Source organism: Tyto alba, unplaced genomic scaffold (genome assembly GCF_018691265.1).
Source record: "Tyto alba isolate M040663 unplaced genomic scaffold, T.alba_DEE_v4.0 Super-Scaffold_27, whole genome shotgun sequence".
NCBI classification, from domain to species: Eukaryota; Metazoa; Chordata; class Aves; order Strigiformes; family Tytonidae; genus Tyto; species Tyto alba.
The window spans coordinates 6,620,132-6,644,101 of NW_024881301.1; the positions used below are offsets into that span (position 1 = coordinate 6,620,132).

General features: G+C 41.9%; 1 protein-coding gene and 1 long non-coding RNA gene across 4 annotated transcripts in view; one reads left to right on the top strand and one right to left on the bottom strand.

Moving 5' to 3' along the window:
* Nucleotides 1–1,518: 1,518 nt before the first annotated feature.
* LOC116963649 lies at nucleotides 1,519–7,212 on the bottom strand. The gene is made up of 3 exons (XR_004408326.2): nucleotides 7,072–7,212; nucleotides 3,217–3,528; nucleotides 1,519–2,779 (listed from the first exon to the last, which is right to left on the bottom strand). It is a non-coding gene; the product is annotated as an uncharacterized LOC116963649 (long non-coding RNA).
* Nucleotides 7,213–16,293: 9,081 nt separating this feature from the next.
* SS18 (SS18 subunit of BAF chromatin remodeling complex) overlaps nucleotides 16,294–23,970 on the top strand; it is a 44,172-nt gene continuing 36,495 nt past the window's right edge. For all 3 annotated transcript variants that reach the window (XM_042798066.1, XM_042798067.1, XM_042798068.1), the window contains exons 1-3: nucleotides 16,294–16,588; nucleotides 19,708–19,784; nucleotides 21,101–21,185. In XM_042798066.1, coding sequence (XP_042654000.1) covers nucleotides 16,388–16,588; nucleotides 19,708–19,784; nucleotides 21,101–21,185 — 363 coding nt within the window. In that variant the 5' untranslated portion in view covers nucleotides 16,294–16,387. The remainder of the gene's footprint in view (nucleotides 16,589–19,707; nucleotides 19,785–21,100; nucleotides 21,186–23,970) is intronic.

The window sequence follows — 23,970 nt, forward strand, 5'->3', positions numbered from 1 at the left end:
TAAAGCTTTTACATCTATTTATGTTTTTTTGTTATAGCTTATTAGGAGTTTATTTTCAAAACCAAGTATGCTTCAGGGACTTAGCTTGAACCTTCCCCCTGATCCTGGTGATGTCTGGTTCAGAATTCAACATCCAATGTCGGAGACACGCACTGACTATGCAAAAACTTTTGATGCATAAAACTGATTCTTCATACAGTCCAAAAATGCAGTACTTACATATAAGTACTTAGATACTTACAGACAATGTATACATATTAAGTCGACACTTACCTTCCAAGATCAGTAAGTACACAGATGAATCTATCTGGTGCAGTTCAGGACTCTCACTGTTATCAAAGTCCATAGGTAAAGCAGACACACAAAAAGGACTACAGCCATTTCTTTGTGTGCAGCACTCTGGGAAAGCTGGCCCGTTTTTGCATCCTAAAAATTTAAGAAATTTACTGGGCTAATACACAAATAAAGTACAAGACTGAAAAGGTTGGATACAAATATTCACCATAAAATTCTTCGTTCTCAATACATCAACAGCTTATTTCTGCTCTTCAGAAGTTACTTTGCAGTCAATGTTCCAATTGCACTACTCCGTTCAAGTCAGACACATGTAACAGACAAAACAGGCTTCACCATAAAAAAACCTACTCCCTGTTAGACCCACACAGACTACAGGAATTAAGGTTTAATCAGATTATCCTTTAACATGGTCTCAGGCACAGTTGTGAAGAGGTTTGAAGGAACACCTCAGATGGTTGCAATCAATCAGCCTGCTCACAGGTGTCCTGCTAGTCTTTAGCATTTGAAAAGAGGAATCAGTATCAGCGAGGTTTACATTCGATTCGGCCTTTCAGATTGTTCTCTTTCGTAAGGGATTTTGTTGTTTTCTTTTTAAGTTTATATTTTTATCTCAATTCTTTTATACAACAATATAATTTGGTCTCTCTTCATTATTATTTCCAAATTATACAATAAAGTTCTTCACAGATCTATACATATGAGGAACCGTTATGTTTGCTGGTGCTCCTTCAAATAAAACAGCTCATAACGGTGATTATATTTTTGTGAAAACCAGTTATTTTTCTTAAGTGATATTCACTTTTTTTTAATAAGTCGTGCAAAGGAAACTTAACCTGACTTAATTTTTTTTACAGATAACAATAGAAACAACTGATTTGTTTTTCAACACTCGGGATCATCTGATGCTTTTAAGTGGAAACCCGAAAGTGTCAAACTGGTTATCTGCTAAAGTTGCAGAGCAGTGTGTGGTATATTGTACTGTGACTGAACCCGCAAGAGTCAGTTTATGGCGCTGTTAATCAATATTCTGGCACCAGCAGCCAGGTCTGCATAATCACAATGATAAAGTCATCACAAAGACTTTCATTAACTAGCAACAAATTATTATTCAAGAAGGAGCAAACCATTGCAACTTTTTTTTTTTTAATTCAGAAACTGCTGAAAAAGCAATGTAGGTAAAGACAGAAACAAATTTAAAACAGCATACAGAAGTAACTTAAATCCGAGAAACAGCAATTTTAAGTAAATTTCAGGTCATAGTAACATTTAAGTTTACAGAAAGTTAACTTACAGAATCAAATATGGATTTAGCCCCTCCAAAACCACATATGAAATGTACCCTGCTCCCTACCATGCCACACATCATGGTTTTGGTATTGTACCACTCCCTCCACCCCACAGTACCAGGAAATTGGGGTTATAGTACCATAATAATGAGCAAGAAGAAAGGGTTGCTGAAGTACATCCTTATTCTTCTTCATTACAAGCTACTGTAAAAAATCAAAGACAGAGTTTCCCATAGCTTTCCTGATAGCAGAGCCAGTTGAGTAGGTTCCTGATTTCCCAATTTCCTAGTCTGTTATTCGCTCACTGGTATAGTTCTCCATTCTCCCACAAATTCACCTGTGAGGCTAATGAAAACACTCAGCTTCCAAGAATAGAAGATTTTTTTTTTTAAGCTGGTTCATTTTGGTGAGCCATTTATTACAAAAAGCTGAAAATTTATTCTAACACTTGGAATTCCCTCCTTGGGGAGCTACTCCATGTTCAGCATCAGCAAATCTAAGAGCACTCTGCTACCAAATGAGGAGATTCCCCTATCTCCTGTCCCCCACTGCATCTTCTCATTCTCTCCCTGTGTTAGGACGAGCTTTTCTGCAGCTGTCAAGTCAGATTAGTGTGTTGACCCAACTCAAAACTAATTTTATTTTTTACAATCTGAGTTTTGTTTTCATCCTTCCACAGGCATGCAAAGAGGACAGTTTCACATCCTGATAGCATGACCAAAATGGAGATCATCACAAAAAGCAGCAGTTCTGTTTTTTGTTTTTCCCAACCACTTCCACACAGACATTCCTGCACCTTCCCCTGAACTGGATTTAACAATCACACAATTTTGTAGCAACTCACAAAAAAAAAAAAAAAAAAAAAAAATTTCTCTTTGCATCAGGTCAGTGAGTTGAGGACTATTTTCTTCAGTAGCAGCTTGCATGCAGAGTTGGTTAGGTGTAACATCAAGTTGCACCCTCAGTGGGTGATAATAATGGTTTGACCACCAAAAAAAGGACAGTTCCATCTCTTCCACCAACTTCTTCCTTCACTCCCCTCTTCCCTCACAGAGTTATGGGGTTCACACAGTTGCACACTGAATCAATTCAAGAAGCAAATGAAGAGGGCTTTTTCTGTGAGGTTGGTGAGTTGAGTCAATGCACAAAGGGTCAAAGAAGCATCTGAAAGGGCACCGGGGAGGAGACGAAAGTGCCTAGGGTAGAGCAGAGACACCAGGAAGATGTGGCACCACCCAGGAGCACACACTCGTATGAGAGTTTAGACTGATCTAAATCAGAGCTGCTGGCGCTCTCCTCTGTGAATTGCTCCCCCTTCCCCTGAGCCTCTGCTGGCTCTCGCCTGGCCTTGGTCAGATACTGTAAGAAACCTTTTCTTCCTGGCTTATCTCTCCACTGGCCAGGTTTCCAGCCCGCCTTACCATGCCTCAGCCAGGCAGCAAAGCCAGCACAGAAGCAACAGTGGGACAGCACAGCCAGGAGCAAGACCTTTGTCTTGCAGTGGCAACTAGTGATGACCAGTTGGTTTAGTGGTCACACGAAACTGTACACTGAGATAAGATGTATGCTCTAGGCAGTTTTGCTAACAAATTTGCCGAGTTTCTAAGAAGTCTCACCTTCATGCAAACCTTACCTGAAAGAAAATGTTCTGTAGGGAGGCTCAGAAGCTCAGAAGTGTTAGTTCCTCCATGGAACAAGGGTCTCATAATGTCTCATAGATGGGACAGACATGTCAAGAGCTAGTTTTGAGGGCAAAGGAGGAGGACAGCAGCACAGGTTCGAGCCCCAAATTATCTCCCAACTCTCCAGGAATATTTCCAATACCATCCTAGTTTGTTCTGGTGAATTTGATCTCTTAGGTTTGCCTTTCTCCTCCCTTTCAGTCTGCTTATTGCTGTTGCAACTGGTACAGAACATCATCTGCTATCCAAGGCGCTTGTTCCTGCTGATGAGATGCAAACAGACCCATGTAAGATGGTTGGAAAAAAAAAAAAAAAAAAGAGAAGAGAGACCAGTAAGCTTTAAAAATCAAAAGAATTCCCACTGGCTCCATAAGAATCCTTCAGCTGTATTCAGTTATTCAATCAGGTATGTAGGAAACCAAGCCTTCATATTCGAGTACCAATCTCCCAAACCACTGTGTCCACCTTCACCATGTTTTTCATAAATCCAGTCTTTACAGGTCTCTTACATACTGCATACCTGCAACAGAATGTATTGTGGAACAATAATGCTACAAACAATACCTGCAAAAGTCAAACAGACATGATCAGCCACTGCCTACATTTTCCTCAGTTCTTTCCTCTTGAAGCTTGGTGACAGATTTTTTTGTGTACCCAACACAGCTGTATCCAGCCCTCAAATTCCAGCCTCTTAGATGAGAATAAATCAATTGTTCTTATCCCCAGTACTAACTTTATTTATGTTATGCAGAGGAGATGTTATAATACTAAGTCTTTTCACAAGGACATAGGCAAGCAGCTATGTGGAGGCTGTGCCATCGTCCCCAAACAATAAATAGTAATGTCTGACATCTGTTAGGAGGGAAAAATGATAAGGTGTGGTAAACATCACAGCAAAAATTTTGAAGTTACAAAAGTTGTGGTTTACAAATACAGTACAGAGGGGCAGCCTCTGAAAAAAAAGGGCTTACAACCAAAGTATAAAACAAAGGAAATAAGGTGGTTGCAGACACAAGAACACGGGGAGATAGCAAGACAACACAGATCACTGTGATAAGCAGTATTCTTGGTATACTCGCTGTCTATAGATGCAATCATAGCTAAGCTGATCTAAAAGCTTACTGCTGACAAAGAAAGTTAATGTTGCTCAATTCTTGTGCCCCAATAATTGTTTTCCCTTGCTTTGACATCAGAATTCATCTGCTCCCAATTTGTGAAACTCAGCAGGCAGAAAACTGCTTTTGTAGAAAAGAAATTGTTTTTCTGCTAATTTAGCTTCCTTAAACACCTCACTACAAGATCAGGTGAGTAAAAGTGATGGCACAGGAGATCAGCTGGGAACTCTTGGCCACAAGTAAGTGTAGTGGAGGCTGAAGGAAAAACAAGACTTTTGATAACAGTTAGCCATGAGGTTTACCTAGGTATAAGAAAATGCCAGACTGCAACTTAAATGCTGTCACTGGTTTTGTAGATATTTCAGTGGGGAAGAGTCTTCAAAGTAGACAATGATATACCATGGACTTTTATGATAAGCTCCTTTCATACACACATGTAGAAATAAAGATGAAGACTGCTGTTTTGAAAACATCTAAGAAAGACTAATGGAAAGGATGTTAGGGTAGGCATCTCAAGAGCAGATAAGAACCTTGTTTCTTTCTCGTGGTTTGAAACACAGCATTCCCCCTCACAAAACCTTTTTATTAGAAGACACATATCAATTACTGCTGAAAAGGAAAGAAAAACTAACCAGCACTGTGTCAGGTCTGACAATGGACTGAAGAAAATAAATGAACGATATGATCAATAACAAATGAACTAGGATGTTGAGCTGAAAGTCTCAACCATGACTGAAATAGCACATAACCATCCCCTACTTTACTTTCTCAGTTTTCCTCAAAGATGGTCTCCTACCAACACTAACAAATTGATGCAAAAGGGGGCTTATAGGAACACACAAGCAGTTCTTTCCCTGCAGAAATTTATCTTCTTATCTACCACTCAAGAAAGAAAAGCTCTTTTAGTATACTACATATAAAACTCATCCCTTTTTTACATGACTTCCTTGTAATAAATATTCTCCTTCTCACTTAAGATCAAAGCTTTGTTACACAACAACCAACATAAAACCTTTCAGTTTCTGTGGCTATTTTATATAAAGTATGCACAAGCTAAAATACTACATACATGAATGTAGAAAACTGTGTATTATTTTAAAAGACATAAGCTGATATCTTTGGGTATTTAGGAAGAATAACAGACTATGGTTTCATACTTCTTCTATAAGATGTTTGCTCTTTAAAAAGTCCAAACCATCAGGAACATACAATCTAGCCATAGTTTCTACTTGTTTTAGAGCTCATACAACTTCCATTTAAACAGGCCAGAAAGAATTTTCATAGGCAATTTCTTGTTACATTTGCAATCCATGACAATTTCTGTCCTCTGTTCTAGCCCTACAATTTATTACTTTGCCTACAAAAATTAAATCTGAACCAATAAATATTAGTAAGGTTTCAGCTGCTTCTCTTCACCAGATTTCACCACTATCTCTTCCACTTGGCTCTCCTTGCAATAATTTCTGATGAATTTCATATTTTTCTTTCTATCCCCAGAGAGCAAAGTTACCTCTATTCTTGGTTCATGGGTTATAATTTCTTGTCCATGCCAGTGTCTAGTCAACTTTTCAAGTTGATCCTGAACAAACCATATGAGAAAGTCTGGGAAATACAAACATCAGGCAAAAATAAAATCTATACTTAATATTCTGAATAAATACATAAATACTGAATCCTACAAAACTAGAATTATTCCAGACTGAATTATTCCCACTAGCTGAATCAGCAGGGTAAAATGATGCATCATATATGGCAGAATCAAAGGTCCACTTGGAACCAGTAAGAAAGAATGTAGCATTTAGAAAAGAGCATAATCAATTTATTTAAGAAACAGCACCTGAGCAACAGTACCTTATTCCTGCAAAAATATATACACACTAATAGGTAAACTGTGAACATATTTAGAAAGTTATGCAAAATCACATTTTATCATTAGCAGAAGACAAGCAATATTTAACAATAAAGTGTAAATTATGTTATTGAACAAAAGACTCCTTTTTATTCCTATAGAATCAATGCAAGAGAGACATAGGTATTATTATGATCCACATTCCCATCAAGAAGGCTTCTAACTAGTCTTTTAAATTAGAATTTTTCTTACTGATATCCAAAGCAATCTCAACTCAATATTCAGACAGATAAATTGCTATTTCACTTGCAAAAGAATATATATAGCAATTACATAATAACACTATGGTACTTTTCTAGGGTATCTTTTTAGACTAGAGTCATACTTTAAAATTTTATGCTGAATCAAAGGAAAAGATGGGGAGTGGTAAAAAGCATTGATATGTCCTTAAAGCAAAATTATCATTAGAAATCAACACAATTAGTATTTTTTTCTGGTTTCATATGTTGTTTAGAGAAAATTACAGTCAATTCCTCCTTGTAGGGTAGTTTAAAGGTGGTTTACCTATTTCTAGCATGGACCCCTTGTTGCTTTCATTCTAAAACAAGGGCAGACCAAGGCCTATAGTTCCTACCTTGCAAATACCAGCTACAGACATTGTAATTAAAGTAGATTTGTGTGTGCTCCCTGCTTCTCCCGGGGCTCAACCTTTTCACCACCTTTTGGTGTACCTATTGCTATGAGCATGAAAGGAGGTCCTCCCAGGCAGGAGGACACCTCCCATGACAAGGCAATATCCAAACATTTTGTCATCCTTACACATGCCCGGATCGGTTGCACACCTGCTTTCCTCAGTGGCGTAACAGGGACAGAGCAGTGCTCCAGCATTCCTACGGGCCAGGCTTCTCCCTATGGATGCAGTCTCCTGGTTTGTACAGCAGACCTCCTGTACCCTGGGACCCTTTTCCCACACACTGCACTCAGATGAAGTATCTTCCTTCTCTGCCCTTTTGCTCCTGCTTGAAAACAAGCACACATGCATAGATACCTAATATATTTATTTTAAATATATATATGTTTACAGTAATGCAAGTTAGACACACTACCATTTCAAGCAACCATTCACTGTACCTGCGCAGTCTATGGTTAGAAATTCGGACTAGATGTGGGAGTAAAGAATTGGTGGTTAGCAAAATTGTAAACTGACCCTCAGATTAGAAGGATGGTTGTGGGTAAATGAAGCAACAGTGAGGAACACCCTGTTGCGAGCGTGAGAAGCTGCAGGTCAGAACACCACCTGTGGAGCATGTGATGAGCGAGTGGTCAGTAAACAGACTAGATCTGAAGGTCAATAGGATGGGAAAAACAGAAATGAAAGATGTAAACACCGGGTAATAAATTGGGGCTTGCATACAGGATGGCAGCATGTGCTCTTGGCAATGCTCCCCCTTCACAAACTAAATTGAGTTTGACATTATTCAGCACATTGTCCCAATCCTGGCTGGACCGAGACCAGCAAAAAGAAACACTTCAAAATATCATACTGTTGTGGTTTGAGCTCAGAGGGCAACTGAGCACCACACAGCTGCTCACTCCCTCCCTTCCCCCCAGCGCTGAGAGGGAGAAAATAAGGAAAAGCTCAGGATTTGAGATAGGACAGAGAGGGATGAATCACCCATTATGGTCATGGACAAAAGACAGACTTGTTAGGGGAAGAAGAAAAAAAAGAACATAAATTTAATACAGACACTAACAACAACAACAACGTTTAAAAGACAGGGCAGGACAGCGAGAAGCATTACTACATCTTGAAAACACCTTCCCTCGTCCCCTCCCTTCTTCCCGGGCTCAGCTCTGCTCCCGATATCTCTACCTCTTCCCCCCAGCAGGGGCAGGGGCAGGGAATGGGGGGTGCAGTCAGTGCTGCTGCTCTTTGCATCTTCAGTGGGGGCAGCTTCTGGAACTTCTTCCCTCTGCTCCAGTGTGGTCCCCCTGTCACAGGAGACAGACATCCACAAACTTTCTCCGATGTGAGTCCCTCCCATGGACCGCAGTGTTTCCCTCATTGCTCCAGCGTGGGGCACCAACTTTCTCCAACTGGAGTCGCTCCCACGGGCTGCAGCCCTTCCCGAGCTGCTCCAGCATGGGAAACCCCTGCATGCTGCGACCCTCCCAGTGCCAATCTACAACAGTGGGGGCTGCTTGTTCCCACAGAACCCCAGCTTCCTTCAGGTGCAATCACCTGAGACAGTACAAGGTCCCCCACAGACCATATGTCAGCATCTGCTCCACCGTAGACCTCCACGGGTGGTGGTGGGGGGGGCCACCCTGCCATCTCACCACAGGATATGAGTGGGTCTCTGCTCCAGGGCACCTCCTCCTCACAAATCCAACTCCTCCTGACAGGTCCCTTCTTAAATACATTATCGCAGAGGTGCAGCTGACTGGCTTGGCCTTGGTGCAGAGGTGGGGCCAACGTGGAGCCAAGGAAGCTTCGAGAAGCTTCTCACAGGGGCCACCAACACTCCACTGCTACCAAAAACCCCACCACTCACTCAAACCCAGGACGCATACTTATTTTGTCTAGTGATTTTCTTGGCTCTTGAAAATACATGCATACTCGGTTACCATATTTCCATTGACGATGGGACTACTCAGAACAGAAAGGTATAAATGAGCAAACTTTCACAGGAAAGGAGGAGTTTTGTCCTTCAGCAGGCCATGTGCCTTTTGAGTGGTCCCAATGACTCAATTACTGCACACGTACCAAACACAGAAATGACGCCAAAGAAACGGAGCCACTTCTGATAAGGATGAATGCCATGGTACAGACAATGTTGCAATATGTGTCTTCAACATAAGCTTACTTTGGCTTCTTTTTAAGCATTATAAAATATGCTGTATCTGTTATTCCATGCTAAGAGTGAAATGTATGCATCGCATGTGTATGAAATGTTATAGAGCCTCACTTGGCAACTAGATCTCCTCAAAAATAGTTGAAAAGGGGAAGAAAGCAAGCAAGAAGCAAGAATCCGACAGACATTAAAAGTGGAAAACAATAAAAGTACATTAAATATAATAAGATTTTAGTTAAGTGTATATTTTCCCAGATTGGTTTCAAGCACAGTAGTACTCACAAAGCATATTTACAGAAACATGAGTATATTGTTTCTTTTGCTGTGCTTTGTTGTCAGTGAGGTGCTGTGTAAGAGAAAATGCACTACTGGTTATTAACTGTGACAAGACTATCATCTATTTTAGGTTAAACATAACTGTATTCCCTGCTTTGTATTTCATTGTATAATTTATTATTTTTTATTCATCAAAAGAATTAATCTTCTAAGATTTTAAGAACTTCTGATAAAATATACAGTGTCTCTGAGCTACACTATGAATACAAAGTTAAAGAACACTGTTAAATGGCTATTTATTGTTCTTCTATGATTTAAAGAGCAATGTATAGAGTACATCAACAAAGAGAGCAGAGAAAATAGAACAAAACCAAATGCCATTTATGTGAGACAGCAGCAGGAATGGAGCATGGAGCTCTGCCTTGGGATGCATGAGGAGTCAACTGGGAGCTGGTGGGGCGGAACAACATGGGTGAAGTTGTTCTGGATCTCTGCTACAGACCCCCTGATCAGGAAAAAGAAGTAGAAGAGGCCTTCTTCATACATTTGGACAAAACTTCATGTCTGCAGGCTCTGATCCTCATGAGGGACTTGAACCAACCTGATATCTGCCAGAAGGGCAGCAGAGCAGGGCACAAGCAATGCAAAAAGTCTGGGGAGTGCACTGGTTGACAAATCCCTAACAAAGCTGACTAAGGAGCCAACAATGAGGGGGCTCTGCTGGACCTTACACTTACAAACAAGGAAGAACTGGTTGGGGGTGTGAAGGTCTGGGGCAGTCTTGGCTGCAGTGGCCATGAGAAGGTGGAGTTCAGGATCCTAAGAGGAAGGAACGAAGCAAAAAGCAGGGTCACAGCCTTAGATTTCAGGAGACCAGAATTCGATCCATTCAGGGACCTGCTTGAAAGGGTCCCATGGGATGTGGCCCTAGAGAGAAGAGGGATCCAAGAGAAATGGTCAATTTTCAAAGATCAGCTCCTCCCAGCTCAAGAATGGTCCACTCTGGCCTGCAGAAAGTTGAGTGAGGAGGCCTGCAGGGATGAACAAGGAGATCCTGACAAAACCCAGACATAAAAAAGAAGCATACCAGAGGTGGAAGCAGGGCCAGGTGACCTGGAACAATAGAGAACCTTATCTGAGCATCCAGGAGAGGGACAGCAGTGGATTTTTTTTATTTCAACCTTATTAAGGTTTTAGACAGTTGTCTCCCATAACATTCGCAAAGGCAAACTGAAGTAGAGATTAAATAAGTGTACAGTGAGGTGTACTGAAAACTAGCCAGGTCCATAGGGTTGTGGTCAGTGGCATGGAGTCCAGCTGGGGGCTGGTGAGTAGTGATATATCTCAGGGGTCAATACTAGGTCAATACTGAGGCCAATACTGTTTAACTTCTTGATTAATGGCCTGGATGCCACCCTCAGCAAGAGTTGTCGATACACCAGATGGTTGTGCTTCCATTCAGAGGGACCACAACAGGTTGAAGAAATGGGCAGACACGAACCTCATGAAGTTCAACAAGGGGAGGTGCAAAAACCTGCACCTGCGGAGGAACAACCTCATGCACCAGCACATGCTGGGGGCTGACCAGCGGGTAAGTAGCTTGGCAGAAAAGGCCCTGAGGGTCCTGGTGGACAAGCTGAACGTGAGGCAGCAATGTGCCCTTGCAGCAAAGGCCAAGAGCCTCCCGGGCAGCACGGGGAGCAGCACTGCTAGCAGAATCAGGAAGGTCTTCTTTAGGTCATGGGATTAGGCTCACTGAAATAAAATTGCACTTGATATAATTATCTTTCTGTATTCCCTCAGAAAGTTGTTGATTAGGATTGTGACAATAAGGTGGAAGTACTGTCCTGTAGCCATCCAGTCATCTCCTCTGTCCTTCATGGTCATGAGTCTTTAGAAGGCAGAAGCTGAAGATGATTCAGGTGACGCAAAAGTGAGAGTCCCCAGAAGCACCTCCAGAATAGTATACCTCTCCATTGCAAATGTGTTGCCTTTAACAGATATGAATATTCAGATCATCAAGATCATTGCTACCTTTTCTTCAGCACTGCTTGGCAGTGTCTTCTCATGTTCATCTTTCCTGCTTTGCTTTTGACATCCAAAATAATAAGAAAGTTCGTGAACTACAGTGCTTTGCTTCTGCATCCTAAAATAAAATATTAACCTTTAAGAGTTCTTGAAGAATTTTCAGCTCTAAGGAGGCTTAGATTAGATGTTCTGCTATTTTTTATTTATAGCATACTTTCCTAGTAGCTGGAGATTCCCTTCTGAAGAATAAAATCAAGACACAGAGATTTTTTCACTGCAGCTGTTGCACTTACTCCCATTAGTGCAAACTGCTGAACCTGCCATGAGTTTCTTTATTCTAAATATTTATATTTGCAGTCTAAAATGGCAGATACTAGAATAAAAATTTAGCATCCCAATGATTTTTTTCTGGGTTTGTTATTGCCCCTCTGCAACATGGCAGAGCCACCAATATCCTTGTAGCATGAAGTGCTGTTTAGGTACTTCACTTTATACCAGAACATATAGGCTTGCATTTCAGGTGCTACTTCTTATTAATATTCTCTACAACAGCTAAAGCAGAATATAAATGAGAAAACTGAAAAAAAACAGACAAGAAGTTGACAGAATAAATTCAAGACAAATTTATCCTGCTACTGTGATCTCCTCCAGGAAGCAAAAAGCACCATTTACCCTACCAACAGTCTGATATTGTTGTGTATTTTGATAACAAATTATGATTTGTTAAATAAGCAGAACAGGAATAATTTTCAAGACTCAACCATTTACATAGACAGACCTGCAGGTGCAAGCGCCGTTTTGCAACAAGATGACTTAACATGGAGACTGGACATGTGGGAAATGACACCGAAGTTAGGAGATCGCACCAAATTCAGTTGGTGAAGAAATACTAAACCAAAAATAGCATTCCTTCCTTTTGCTATCTTCCTTTTTCATCTACTGAAAGACACTCCTTCCTTGGGATCTGCTCTGTTAACTAATTGTATTACTGATATCACAAAACATATGCATAAACACTTTTTTTTAAAAAACTGCTAGATGAAATAGTAGTCTCACTTGAAAAAGAAGCTCAAATTCACCCTGTGATCCTATTAGCAGTAGGTCCTGAGCCATCATAATTATTATAGTAAGGAAAGGGGGGGGGGGGTGTGTATCAATTTGAAGTGAATGCAGAAAATGAGGTGCTGTCACCAACATGTTAAAGGCTTTGACTGAGAAACATCTAATGCTCAGCAATCATTCTGAACTTTCATACTGAGATCACCAGTCAAGCAGGTTTAAGCAGATGGTGCTACCATAAAACTCTTTGCTGTCGTCTTTCCTGTATATATAGCTTTGTAAATACCAAGTTTGATTTTCATTTTAAATGCAAATTTGAAGATTATGATGAATCAGCATTCTGTATTTTCTTGCTCGTGGATGGGAATGTCAGTGGGTTCCTTCTCTTACTTATTTGAGAGAATTTATGGAAACTCAGATAATAAAAATCGCAGAAAATTCAGACAGAAACTAAAGATCGCTTACCATTTTTTCTCAGAATTGTTGGAAGATTGGATCACTGCAAATGTTATAGGTTACTCCAAAACTAAATTCCTCTGCAATGAGGAATTCTGACACAATCCTGTGAAGACTAAAATCACTCTACTGTTAGCACTTCATTTCAGATAGCTTTCTCTATGAACTAAATGTTAATGCTTTCCAGACCCTAGTCTTGGGAACTATATCTCTACCTGCTACTTGTTACTGAGTAATAGGAGCTGGAAACATGGGGAAAAATATTTCAGAAAAGGGCCCATTCTTCTCTGTCTGCATTCTCTTCTCTCCAAAAAAATATAACATACTCAAATGCACATCAACAAAAGAGACACTACACTGACAAAAGTTGGTACAGAAGAAGTGGAAGAAAGATCTGATTAAAACATATTTGCATTTGAAACTCTTGACGATGGTCTAGATTTATGCATCTAAATTACAATTAAATAATGTTAAGGTTGCGAGTAACTCACAAGAGCAAAGAAATGTGCAATTAAAGAGAAAATATACCATATGTCCTTTGATATCTAGGCATATTGCAGTGCATTAAGAAAGTCATAAAAGAGACACCCTGTTGTGGTTATGTGTTCTGAGACATGTGGCACATTTCCATTGTAGCTATCTATTTCCCTGCTTGTATGCATCTGTGCCATTATTTAAATGTTGATTTTTGAGTGTGAATTTCCCTTTGCATGGCAAAAAAATGGAGCCATGGACTCTGTTTTTCAATGCTTCTTTAGATCTGTTGCTATTTATGAATGTGAAAATTCAAAATGTTAAATATATGAATGAAAAAGCATCACAAAGGGGAATAAATGAATTTAATTTAATCATCAGATAAAATTAAGCAAAGGAGATGGTTTTAGTTACAATGAATAAATGATCTTATATCTTTCTCTAAAATTGAAATCCAAACACTGTGCTCCTGTATTTTGCATGGAAATAGGAAGGTACTACAAAATTTCACAAATTTAATTTGTATTATTTTGGGAAATCACTGCTTTCAGTTCAAGGTTCGTCACCTGTGGCATCCTGCAAGCCTATTTTTTTTCCTCTACTCAAAACAAACCAGAAAATGTGGGAGAATATGATGGAACATTCAGATCTTACAAGCAGTATTTATGTGGAAGATATCTAACAAAAATCGTCTCAAATGCTGTGATCACAAAGACATCCCAATGTAAAAATATTTTATAAACAGTGGTTAGGTAACCAGAGGATGAGAGCAAGATAAGTTGTACTTGTGGGAGGAGAAAAACATTTTGTGGAATTCCCGGTGTTTAGAGTATTTCATGAGAAGATGTTTGTCCTCCAGCTGCTGAAGATGCCTGCAGCCTTGGGACACTTTCAGACACCTCACCAGTTCTCCAGAGCCAAGCCTATGCTTCTGCTAAAGAAAAGTCCTCACAATTCTGTTTGCAACTGGCTAGGAGATGGTACCTTCTGATGACATGCCAACTTGGTCACGGCTGTCTTGTATTCTTCATTCCTAGGATTCTTCGTTGTTGTCTGTAGTAACTAGAAATAGTATCAGTTTGAGCACAGAACTATTATGACAGTTATTCTATGAATTCACTCCAAGATCATACAATAATAACCATGAAGTGTATCAACTTTAGAAAAAACAGGTTTCTTCAACCCTTTCTCTCTTCACTTTTGGCTTCCTACTAGTATGACAGTGACGAGGATGATAAAAGTGTGTGGGAGATGAAAAAAAAACCAACCTACTAGTCCAAAAATTGGACCTAGATAGCAATGAGTGAAATGGTTAGAAACACAAACAGCCTAATGGGTATGCTGGCATCGCTCCTTCTTCCTTAGCATGACCTACAGCGCATGGCTGGGCCAGAGACATTTTTTCGAGAGGTAAACAAGCCAGATTAGTATCACATCATCTCAGGGTCCTGTATAATCTGAAGAGACAGGGCAGAAGCAGCACCATTCTGGTCACAGAGCATCAGGCCCAGCTGGCAGGCCCTTGGAGAGGGGGCTGCCGTAGGGATGCAGGAACAGCTTGGAGCCAGCAGTGTAGGAACTGGTTGTCAAGGGAGAAAACCAGGGGGTGACGGGCAGTAACAGTAAATCCTAGGACAGCAGAGCCAGGAAGAGGAATCTCCACTGGGCTGGGGAAGGAAGCCAGCCTGGTAGCAGTCTGAGGAGAGAGCGCGCCAGTTGGGAAGCAGCTGTACAGCCACGGGGTGCCCTGGGATGTCACTTACAACAGTGTGCTGTAACCAGAAGGGTTAGGGCTTGAGGGAAGAGCCAGGGGCTTCAGACAGCTGCAGCTGAGAACCAGAGCAAGCACTGCACTGAGTAAGGCACAGGATTCACGTTTCCCAGTGTGGCGTCGTGTCCCCTCGGCCCCTGCAGTACACGCCAACCCAACAGCAGAAACCAAGTTTACAAAAGGCCACAGCTTGGAAAGGGAACAGTACTCACAGCCTGAGCAGGGGATGTGCCCAGGAAAAAGCAGGCTTAAAATGCTTTACTTGGGGATCTTCAACTTTACAGTACCGCTACCCTTTGAAACTCCCGTCCTTGTAAAAAATAGTCTTAGACTTCGCAAACTCGTACACGAGGATCTTTGGCAAACCCGAGATTCCCTCCAGTGGCCGCACTGAAAAAAATCAAGGCTGATTTTAGCACTTTTCAGCGTCTGTAACTTATTTAAAGTTGCAACAGTAACTGCTTCTCCTTGCTCCGTTTCGTTCTCGCGACAGAGAACCTGCAGCCGCCTAAGTCGGTAGGAAAGCCGCCCCCACCAACGAGCGGGGGGTTGCACAGCCGCCCCCCTTCCAACTTCTTCACGGTTTGTTCTACCCCCACCCCTCCACACTTGTCGGCGTTAGCAGCGGCGACCGCTGAAGGAATGGCACCGCAGCAGTGGCACCCCCCCCCCCCCCCAACTGGCGGTTAGCAGCGAGCCCGCGGCCGCCAACCCCTCTCTCACGGGCAGTGCCAGGCCGAAACGGCGGCAGCCTCGCCACGGGAGCGGAGACCCCCCCCCCCCCGCCGCCGCCACCGGCTCCTCCCCCTCCCTCAAGTGACTCCGCCCCGCCCCGCGCGGCCGCCCCAGCGGGCTGCCCGGGTGCAACCAACCGTCGCGGTGGGTAGAGGGGGGAGGAGCGCGCGCCGCTCGGCACAGCCAGAGCGCGCCCCCCCGTAACGTGAGCACCACGGCGCTCCCATCCCATCCCCCCCCCCCGCCGGCCGTACCACTTCGCTGCCTGTCCGGCGCAGAGGCGCGTCGGGCGGGAATGTACCAACGCCGCGGAGGGAAAGGGGGGTAGCCGAGAAGGTCTCGTAACAAAGGGAGGTCACGTTCAAACGGCGCAGCGCCGGCTCTCCCTTCCCTGGTTTTGGCCGAGGGCTGCGAGGCGCCCACGGCCCTGTCGGCGGTCCCCCTCGCAGCGGGAATGGGGGAGGAGCCGCCGGTCCTCCTCACGCCTTCCCCGGCGGGACAGGGATGGGCCGTCCCGCTGGGCAGCCGCCCCCGCCCTCCGCGCGCAGCGTTCTTCCCGGCTCGTTACCGCCTCCCGCCGCTGCGGGTGCCGCCGGGCGCGTGAGCGGGCGCGGACCCTCCTGCCAGCGGCCCGACATGTCGGTGGCGTTCGCGGCCCCCAGGCAGCGGGGGAAGGGCGAGATCACGCCGGCCGCCATCCAGAAGGTGAGGGCGAGAGGAGGGACGAGGCCCGGCCCCGGGGACCGCAGCTGCTTCCTGCCGCCGGGCCGCGCGGGGAAGGGGGTGGCGGCGGCCCGGAGCGCCAAGGCCGCGGCGGGGGGGGCCGGGCCGGCGAAGCGCTGCCCCTCCGCGCTTCGGCACGGGGCCGGGGGGAGGCGCCGAGCGGGCGGGCTGCGCCGTCTGCGGCGGGGCGCGGAGGCCGAGCGGGGCCCCCACGCCCCCCACCTCCTCAGTGTCCCCCCCCAAACCCCCCAGGGCCGCAGGGCCGCCGGCGTGAATTAACCCGCAAGGGCTCGGCCTGGCACCGCGGGGAGGCGGCGGAGGCGGGTAACCCCTTCCTACGAGGGGAGCCTGCAGGCCGGACTGCAGTTGGGTTGTTCCTAAACGCTGCCCGGCTTTTGGGCTCTGTCTCCGCCGGGTGAGCGACGACTGCGGCTTCCAAACTTGGTCGGCCTAGTAGTAAGGCTTCTCCCATAAACCTTGAGAGTTATTAAACAAGAACATTATGGTCAGAGCCAATGACAGCGACTCCGGACGACTCCATTTAAGCTTTCGTGGGAGGGAGCAAGTAAACTCGCTAAAGCAATCAAAGAAAAGTACATATAGGATGTGTAATAATCCACGATGTTTTGTATTGGTAGAAGCAAAGGAGCACGTTCAAGTTCACTGGTAACTCGGTGATATTTAGAAACCTAGCTGAAGACTCGCACTGGTATCAGTGTAAATAGCCATGAATCTAATAAATTTTTGATTGCTACAAGCTCCTTGTGTAGGAGCTTTTTGGGTAGATGTAGCTAACCTCATAAGGATTTAATAAGGAACGAGGGCGTCAACAGGGTTGATGTTGCAGGGATCGGGACATCAAAGAAGACCCCAGAGTTATAATAGAAACCTCCAGGGTACTGTAGCAGAAATCAGCTCTTGTGAAGTGTAGGTGAAGAATGCATACCCCCTGGGTGGAAAGCTGCCTAAAGGTAGTCAGTAGAGACTTGAGGTTGCTGGGGTGCGTAAGGAGAGTGTGGACAATTAAGTTTTTCTTATGCTGTAGTCAAACGATTAATTTGATGGTGGTGTGCTGGCAAAACTCTAGTATAGTTAAAGCTGAAGAATCTTTGTAATGTACGTAAGCTGTCAGAAGCCCTGGAGGTGTCTTCATTGAGCTGGAAACTAAATTATCTTTTGATGGTGGGTGGTTTTAAGTCTTTCAGAGAACTATTTCAACTTTCTATCAGCAACTGCTCAATCAAACTTGTATAAAACAGTGCCTGCAGGCCCACCTAGGATACAGTTGTATTCTTTCTTGTTTTTTTTTTTCCTCTTGGTCCTGGTGTTCCCTTCCTCCCTCCTCCTCCCCCCCCCCCCCCCCATGCCAAGAGGTCCATCTTACATGCTGACAGTGAAGAATGCAACCATCTAACTGGCAGGGTCAAGGTCTACCTGTGTGCTAAGACTTAAGTATCTGCTGCCTTCCTCTGGAAGGTGGGAGAGACTGAGGAGAGCCTTGATTCAAGGCTTCCTTTCCAAGTGCTCTATTAGACTTTGGCATCAAAGGCTCCTTACTTTTTTACTGGTGAAAATGGCTACTGTGTTTCTTATAAAACTTGGTGTTAGTATATGTGAAATGTGTCTGTGTAGCAATGTTTGATCCTCTTCAGAGTGTGAAGATACAGTTCTGCCTAATTTCTGAGGCTCAGACAGTAACTCAAAATACTGCAGTTATGTCTGTGTTTAGTGCTTAATGACAATGTTTCCAGATCCAGCAGTTTCAGGCAAAATAATTGCTCAGGGATCATTCTCGTCAGTTCTGGTGGATTGCTGGTTTGACTTTAGGAAGACTTGGCTGGTTGGCTTATTCTGGCATGGATAGAAGTCTTCAGTGGACTGCATGAGGTTTCTGACTTCATACCTTTTTCACGGTAGAGATGGATTAGTCAGAAGAGAAGGAAAAAAAAAATTGTCAGTACTTTCTTTTTTTTTTTTTTTCCCCCCTCTATAGAATTTACTTCAGTTGGATTCCTAGGGACATAAAGGTGATGTAATGACACTGTGCATTCCTTGTAGAAGTATGAGCCTTTTTGGCTAGTCTCAACCATGTTTGGAAGATGGAAACAGTCTTGGAGATGGTTAAGATCCTGTTAGTTTTATGAAAGTCAGCAGCTGGGTAAAGAGGTCTAACCTAGCTTTCCCCTGAGAGGAAGCAAATAGGTAAGTCAATGCAAAATGTTCCATTTGGCAGTACATTTTCCTTTTAGTTTAGTTGATTTGGGTAACTTGGCTGGTAGCTTAGATTAGCTATGGTTTTGCTGACTCTTGTCTGGTCAGAGTGCGGGAGAGTGGTTAAAAAGACATGAGTGTGGGGTTGTGCAGCTCTAGGAAACCAGGCTTTATTTTTTTCCTGTTTATGAAGCTTGGAACAGCTTGAATTTGAGAGCTTTTTGTAAAAAGCTGAGATGCAATTTCCCATGATTTTAGGACTACTTTTTATTTTGCCAGAGAAGTAAGTCACACATGTTTATATTCCTGGATACTTCTGAAGTATAATAGATCTGTTGTGCCCATTATACAGAATATTAAGTGCAGTTTAATTGGAGATTCTTAATGTAAATAGCCTAGCTTTCCAATCCATTTCTTTGAAACAAACCTTTCTTATAAGCTCAGTTTCTATCAATAACAATTTCAGTGCATTTTATTATTAAATTTTTGAACAGTTGCAGGCTTCATAAGGAGAAAGGAAATTTGGGGCATAAATTTGTAAGTAAATTTCTTTGTAGAGATCAAACGAAGAAATGCAAAACTTTGAAAACTTTGTAAGAACTTGGTGTAGAACAAGCATAGGTATTTGAATGAGAAGCTTCACAAAGGTAGCAATAATAGTGACTTAAACCCCATAAACTGAAAGTTGTAAAACTAACAGGGGCAGAGAGGGAAGATGGGAGCAAAAGTGTGTACTATAAATAACTGGTTTATCTTGAACTTTCTGGAACCCTACTTTTCTTTTTTGTTTGTTTTTAAAAGCTCTGAGAAGAGGAGCAAGACTCAAATTTATCTTCAGTTTCTTTCCATAAAGAACATGAAACTTACTCCAAACTTTTTTATCGTTTCAGATGTTGGATGAAAATAACCATCTTATTCAGTGTATAATGGACTATCAGAACAAAGGAAAGACGTCTGAATGCTCTCAGTAAGACATTAATTCAGATATACTGTGGACTGGGTGAATTTCTATCTAGATCACCATTCTTGATTTGCTTAGGTCATGTTGTAGAACTGTGCTGTGAAGAACAGAAAAGTATTGCTTCAGATATTACACTTAATTTTTTTTTTTTTTAATTATTTTCCATTTGACATCACTTCTATCGCTGAAATGTTGCAACTTGAACACAGCACGTTGGTGTCATTATGATGATGCTCGTAAACATTGGGACTGCGTAACCAAGATCTTTTTCCACTGCATCATAATTATACTTTGGGAAAGAGATTGTTTTCTTTTCAAACCTTTCAAAATCATGTAGGAATGGACCTTTCTTCCTGATGGCATGTTTAAAAACTCCCTGTTTACCATTTGCCCAAGAACAAACAAGCTTGTCTTAAAAGTTTGGCTTGGCAGAATATCCCATGTGGACTTGCTTTGCTCTCTAGTGGGGTCTCTGGAGAGCGATCAGAGTGAACTGTGGAAGTAGTCAATTATTAAGGAAATACTATTTTCCCATTACTCTTATCTGGTATAGGATGATCATGGTACCCTTGTAATCAGACAAATACTCAGTTGTGTGGCAGATGGGGCATCGCAACATGGCTCTTGAGCCCTTACTAAGAGAACTGGTAGTCTGGGAGTAGGAGGGGGTCATAAATGGTAGGTATTTTTGCTTTAAGGGAATACTTTTATTGTAACACAGTTACTGTTTTAAGCTGAATGCAAGCCTGTAGTTATGTATTTATAATCTGTTCCTGCTTTCAAGGTTATTCTTGTGATTGTGGGCTAGTTGTTTAGACCTTGGGATGTGGTTCTGTACAGAAGAATTATTCCATAGCAAACTTCCAAAGCTCAGAGTCCTGATGAAATGTTTACACCGCTCTTGGTCATGATTCACGTAAATCGATGATATCTTGCATCTGGGGACACAGTAAAAGGAGCTCTCTTTCCCTAAGGTTTGTGATGGAAATTACACCAAACAGGCACACACACGTCTCCTGTTGACTTAGTTAGGGACAGGAAGTGAAATAGGTGAAAACAGTGTCACCCAGCTTTAGATTTTCATAGAAACGCAGAGGTTGTAGAGAAGATAGAGGCACAGATTTGATGGATACAGTGAGAAAGACTGGGTAATAAATAAATGTGAGGGAGAAGGCTTAAGATTCCTAATAATGATACTCTTCTAAGTTTCTTGCATCTTGTTTTATATAGGTAACTTTCTTTACATGTGTAGAATGAAAGTAAATTCTGATAGTTTTATATTCATGACTTAAAATCTGTTTTGCTTTTGTTTATTTTGATAGATACCAGCAGATGCTGCATACAAACTTGGTTTACCTCGCCACTATAGCTGATTCCAACCAGAACATGCAGTCTCTACTACCAGCAGTAAGTACAAAATAATGTAAAAGTAGGGTATAGATTTCATTTGGGTTCCTGGAAGAAAAAAACCCCAAACCTGACAGGGCTGTCTGAGGCAATAACTAAACATTAAGCCTCTGATTTACTTTATGGTGAATACAAGATGCAGTGTCTCTTCATGCTGTGTTGGGAGTAATCTCACTGCTTAGATCCTGTTCAAAATCTGACTTGTTTAACTGAAGACTGATAACCTGTGCACTGCACATTTAATTCAGAGTATCTGGCCTGCTTCATACATAGTCTTAGCTTTTTTTTCTTAGCTAAGAACTCTAGTGGTGTAGCTTTTAGTCGGCTCCTACAACAGCACTCTGTTTTTCCTCTTATGTTAGGGGAGAGGTAGGGGGGGATGGGATTTTTTTCATTATATTTTTTTATTATTTTTTTGCTGGAATAGCATCTGTTATTTTACCTCAGTGGAATGAGGTTGGGTAAATTTTTGAGACTCACCTGAAATACAGAGAAGCAGATAAATTCTTTGCCTCTCTCCTGTATCAGAAAGCAACCTTTTTTAAGATGAATAACAATAATATGCAAGAAATAAGGTCATACAGGCTTAACTTGAAACACTGCCTCACTTCACGAATGAAGCGTTTCTTGGATAATACTTTCTATCTTTTTCTTTTAAATCTGGAGTTTTCTGAGTCTGTATTCCTGAACTCTTTGTTTTATAAGATACCTGAGATTTTTTCCCCCTTCCATGGTATATGCAGCAGTAAGGAAAGATGCAACAAACATTAAAATAGCTTGCTGTCTGTTTGCCTTCTGTGTTAATCAGAAAGCTTGGGGAGTTCATTGTGAGTAACACAATGAAGTTTTTTGTTTTTTGGTAATAAGACTTTTCTTGAATTAATATAGTCTTGATTCATTTCTGTAATATGAAGCTAAAAAGAATGTCTATAAAACAGCCATTCCTAGATACTAGTTTTCACCAACTGAAATTGAATTACTTTTTCTTTGGTCTCTGGAGAAGTGTTCTCCAATCATTGCTACTAGAGAAGCATCCTTTCAAGTTGGTACCTAGAGGACTATAGAAACAGTGCTTCATTATGTCCAACCTGTTGTGTCTGTAGGGGCTTCTCTTTTTATAAATCCATGCTTGTAGCTGAGGGGGAGAGAAAGAAGCCTTTAAGAGGGCTGTGTGTATTACTCAACTAATATGTTTTTGGAGGCTTAATTCATATCCTGGTTCTGATGACAACTGGAAATGAATTTGACCTTATCCTAGTCCCTGGTGAACAGCCTTGTTCTTAATGTTGAATGTGATGACGTTCTTTTCTTAAAAGAAACTGAAGATAGGGCTGGGAAAGACTTTAGCAGATCAGGACTGAAACGCATTTCTAAACGTGAAGATAAGGAATATTCCACTGTAGTGAGAAAATAGCACAGTGTGGTTTTGTTTGGAAGGTGAGAGGAGTCAGCTCTGGACAACTGAGGAGGGAATAAAAAGGTAGCTTCTTGGTGTTTCTTTCAAACTGAAATACAAAATAAAATTTAGATGTTCAGTCTTACTTTAGTGTAAACACTCTGACCTACCAAGTCAAATCTTTTTGAAGACTTGCTTAAAATGTGCTAGCATAATCAGATGAAATGACTTTTTGTTGAAGTTTTTAGAAAAATATTCTTTAAATTCTGTCTTCCCAACAAATTTTAGCCAGAAGAATTTGGGAACACGTGAACTGCTGCTTTTTTCTTTGCAGGATAAGCTTCTTCAGACTCTTTTCCTTTATTGGTTTTCAGTTTAAGAACTGATGAGGCTCAAGTTGACTGGGAAGTATTATGTTTCTGTTCACCATGCTTCTGTGTCAGCTGTTGAACAGTCTTACTAAATTCAAGGGTTATGGGTGGCAACAGTTAAATGTGGAGCAAGATACTGTGTGTGTAACCATCTACTATTTTTAATAGTAAAATACATCAACTTTATGATACTACCATTGTAGTAGTCTCCACCGTAATTTAGGAGGGATTGCATCTGGATAGTTTCTGAAGTTGTATTGTATCTGATCTATTCGTATCTGGAAGTTTGTTTCCCTAGTAAACTATGCTTTTTTTGTTTGTTTGTTTAAATATTATATTTTTTTTTTGCTTTAATCAAGTAAATACATTCTCAAGAAATTTCACAACTTAACAAATACTCTTATAAAATGCTTTATGTGATAAAATGAAGTTGAAAAGAGAATACTGCTGTTAAGATAGCACTCACACTGAACAAAAGAGCTAAATGATCAGGTTCACTGAAGTTTTTAGCATAAGCTAATATGACTTGAACTTGATGATAGCTTCATTGTATCCTCTCACAATACTCCTTAGACTTAATGCTTCGTGTTGTTGGGAAAAATGCTTGTAGTCAGCTACTGTGCCTCTGTCCCCGTCTTTTAGAATACACTATTCTAATCAAATGACTGTATATGCTTTCTGAAAGTGTGGTATTGACTGAAGATATCAAGATAAATTTTATACTAAACAAATTTTTAGTGAACCAACTGTGGTGTGCACAGAAATGCTTCTACAAAGGGGGCTTGGACGTGAGGAAAAGGTAGAACGGGTGAAGCAAGCGTTGCAGGGTGGGATAAGGGGAAATGGAAAGACTTTGAAATTCCAGTGTCATAACAAAGCTCCTGTTGTCTTTGCATGCATTATAAATTTAAAGTATTAAAATACGCTTTCTGGGATAAGAGATCTTCCTTCACATCAGAAGACAAAAGTGTGAGTTTAATCTGCTTGAGTCAACCGGTCTTTTCTCAGCCACATGAAC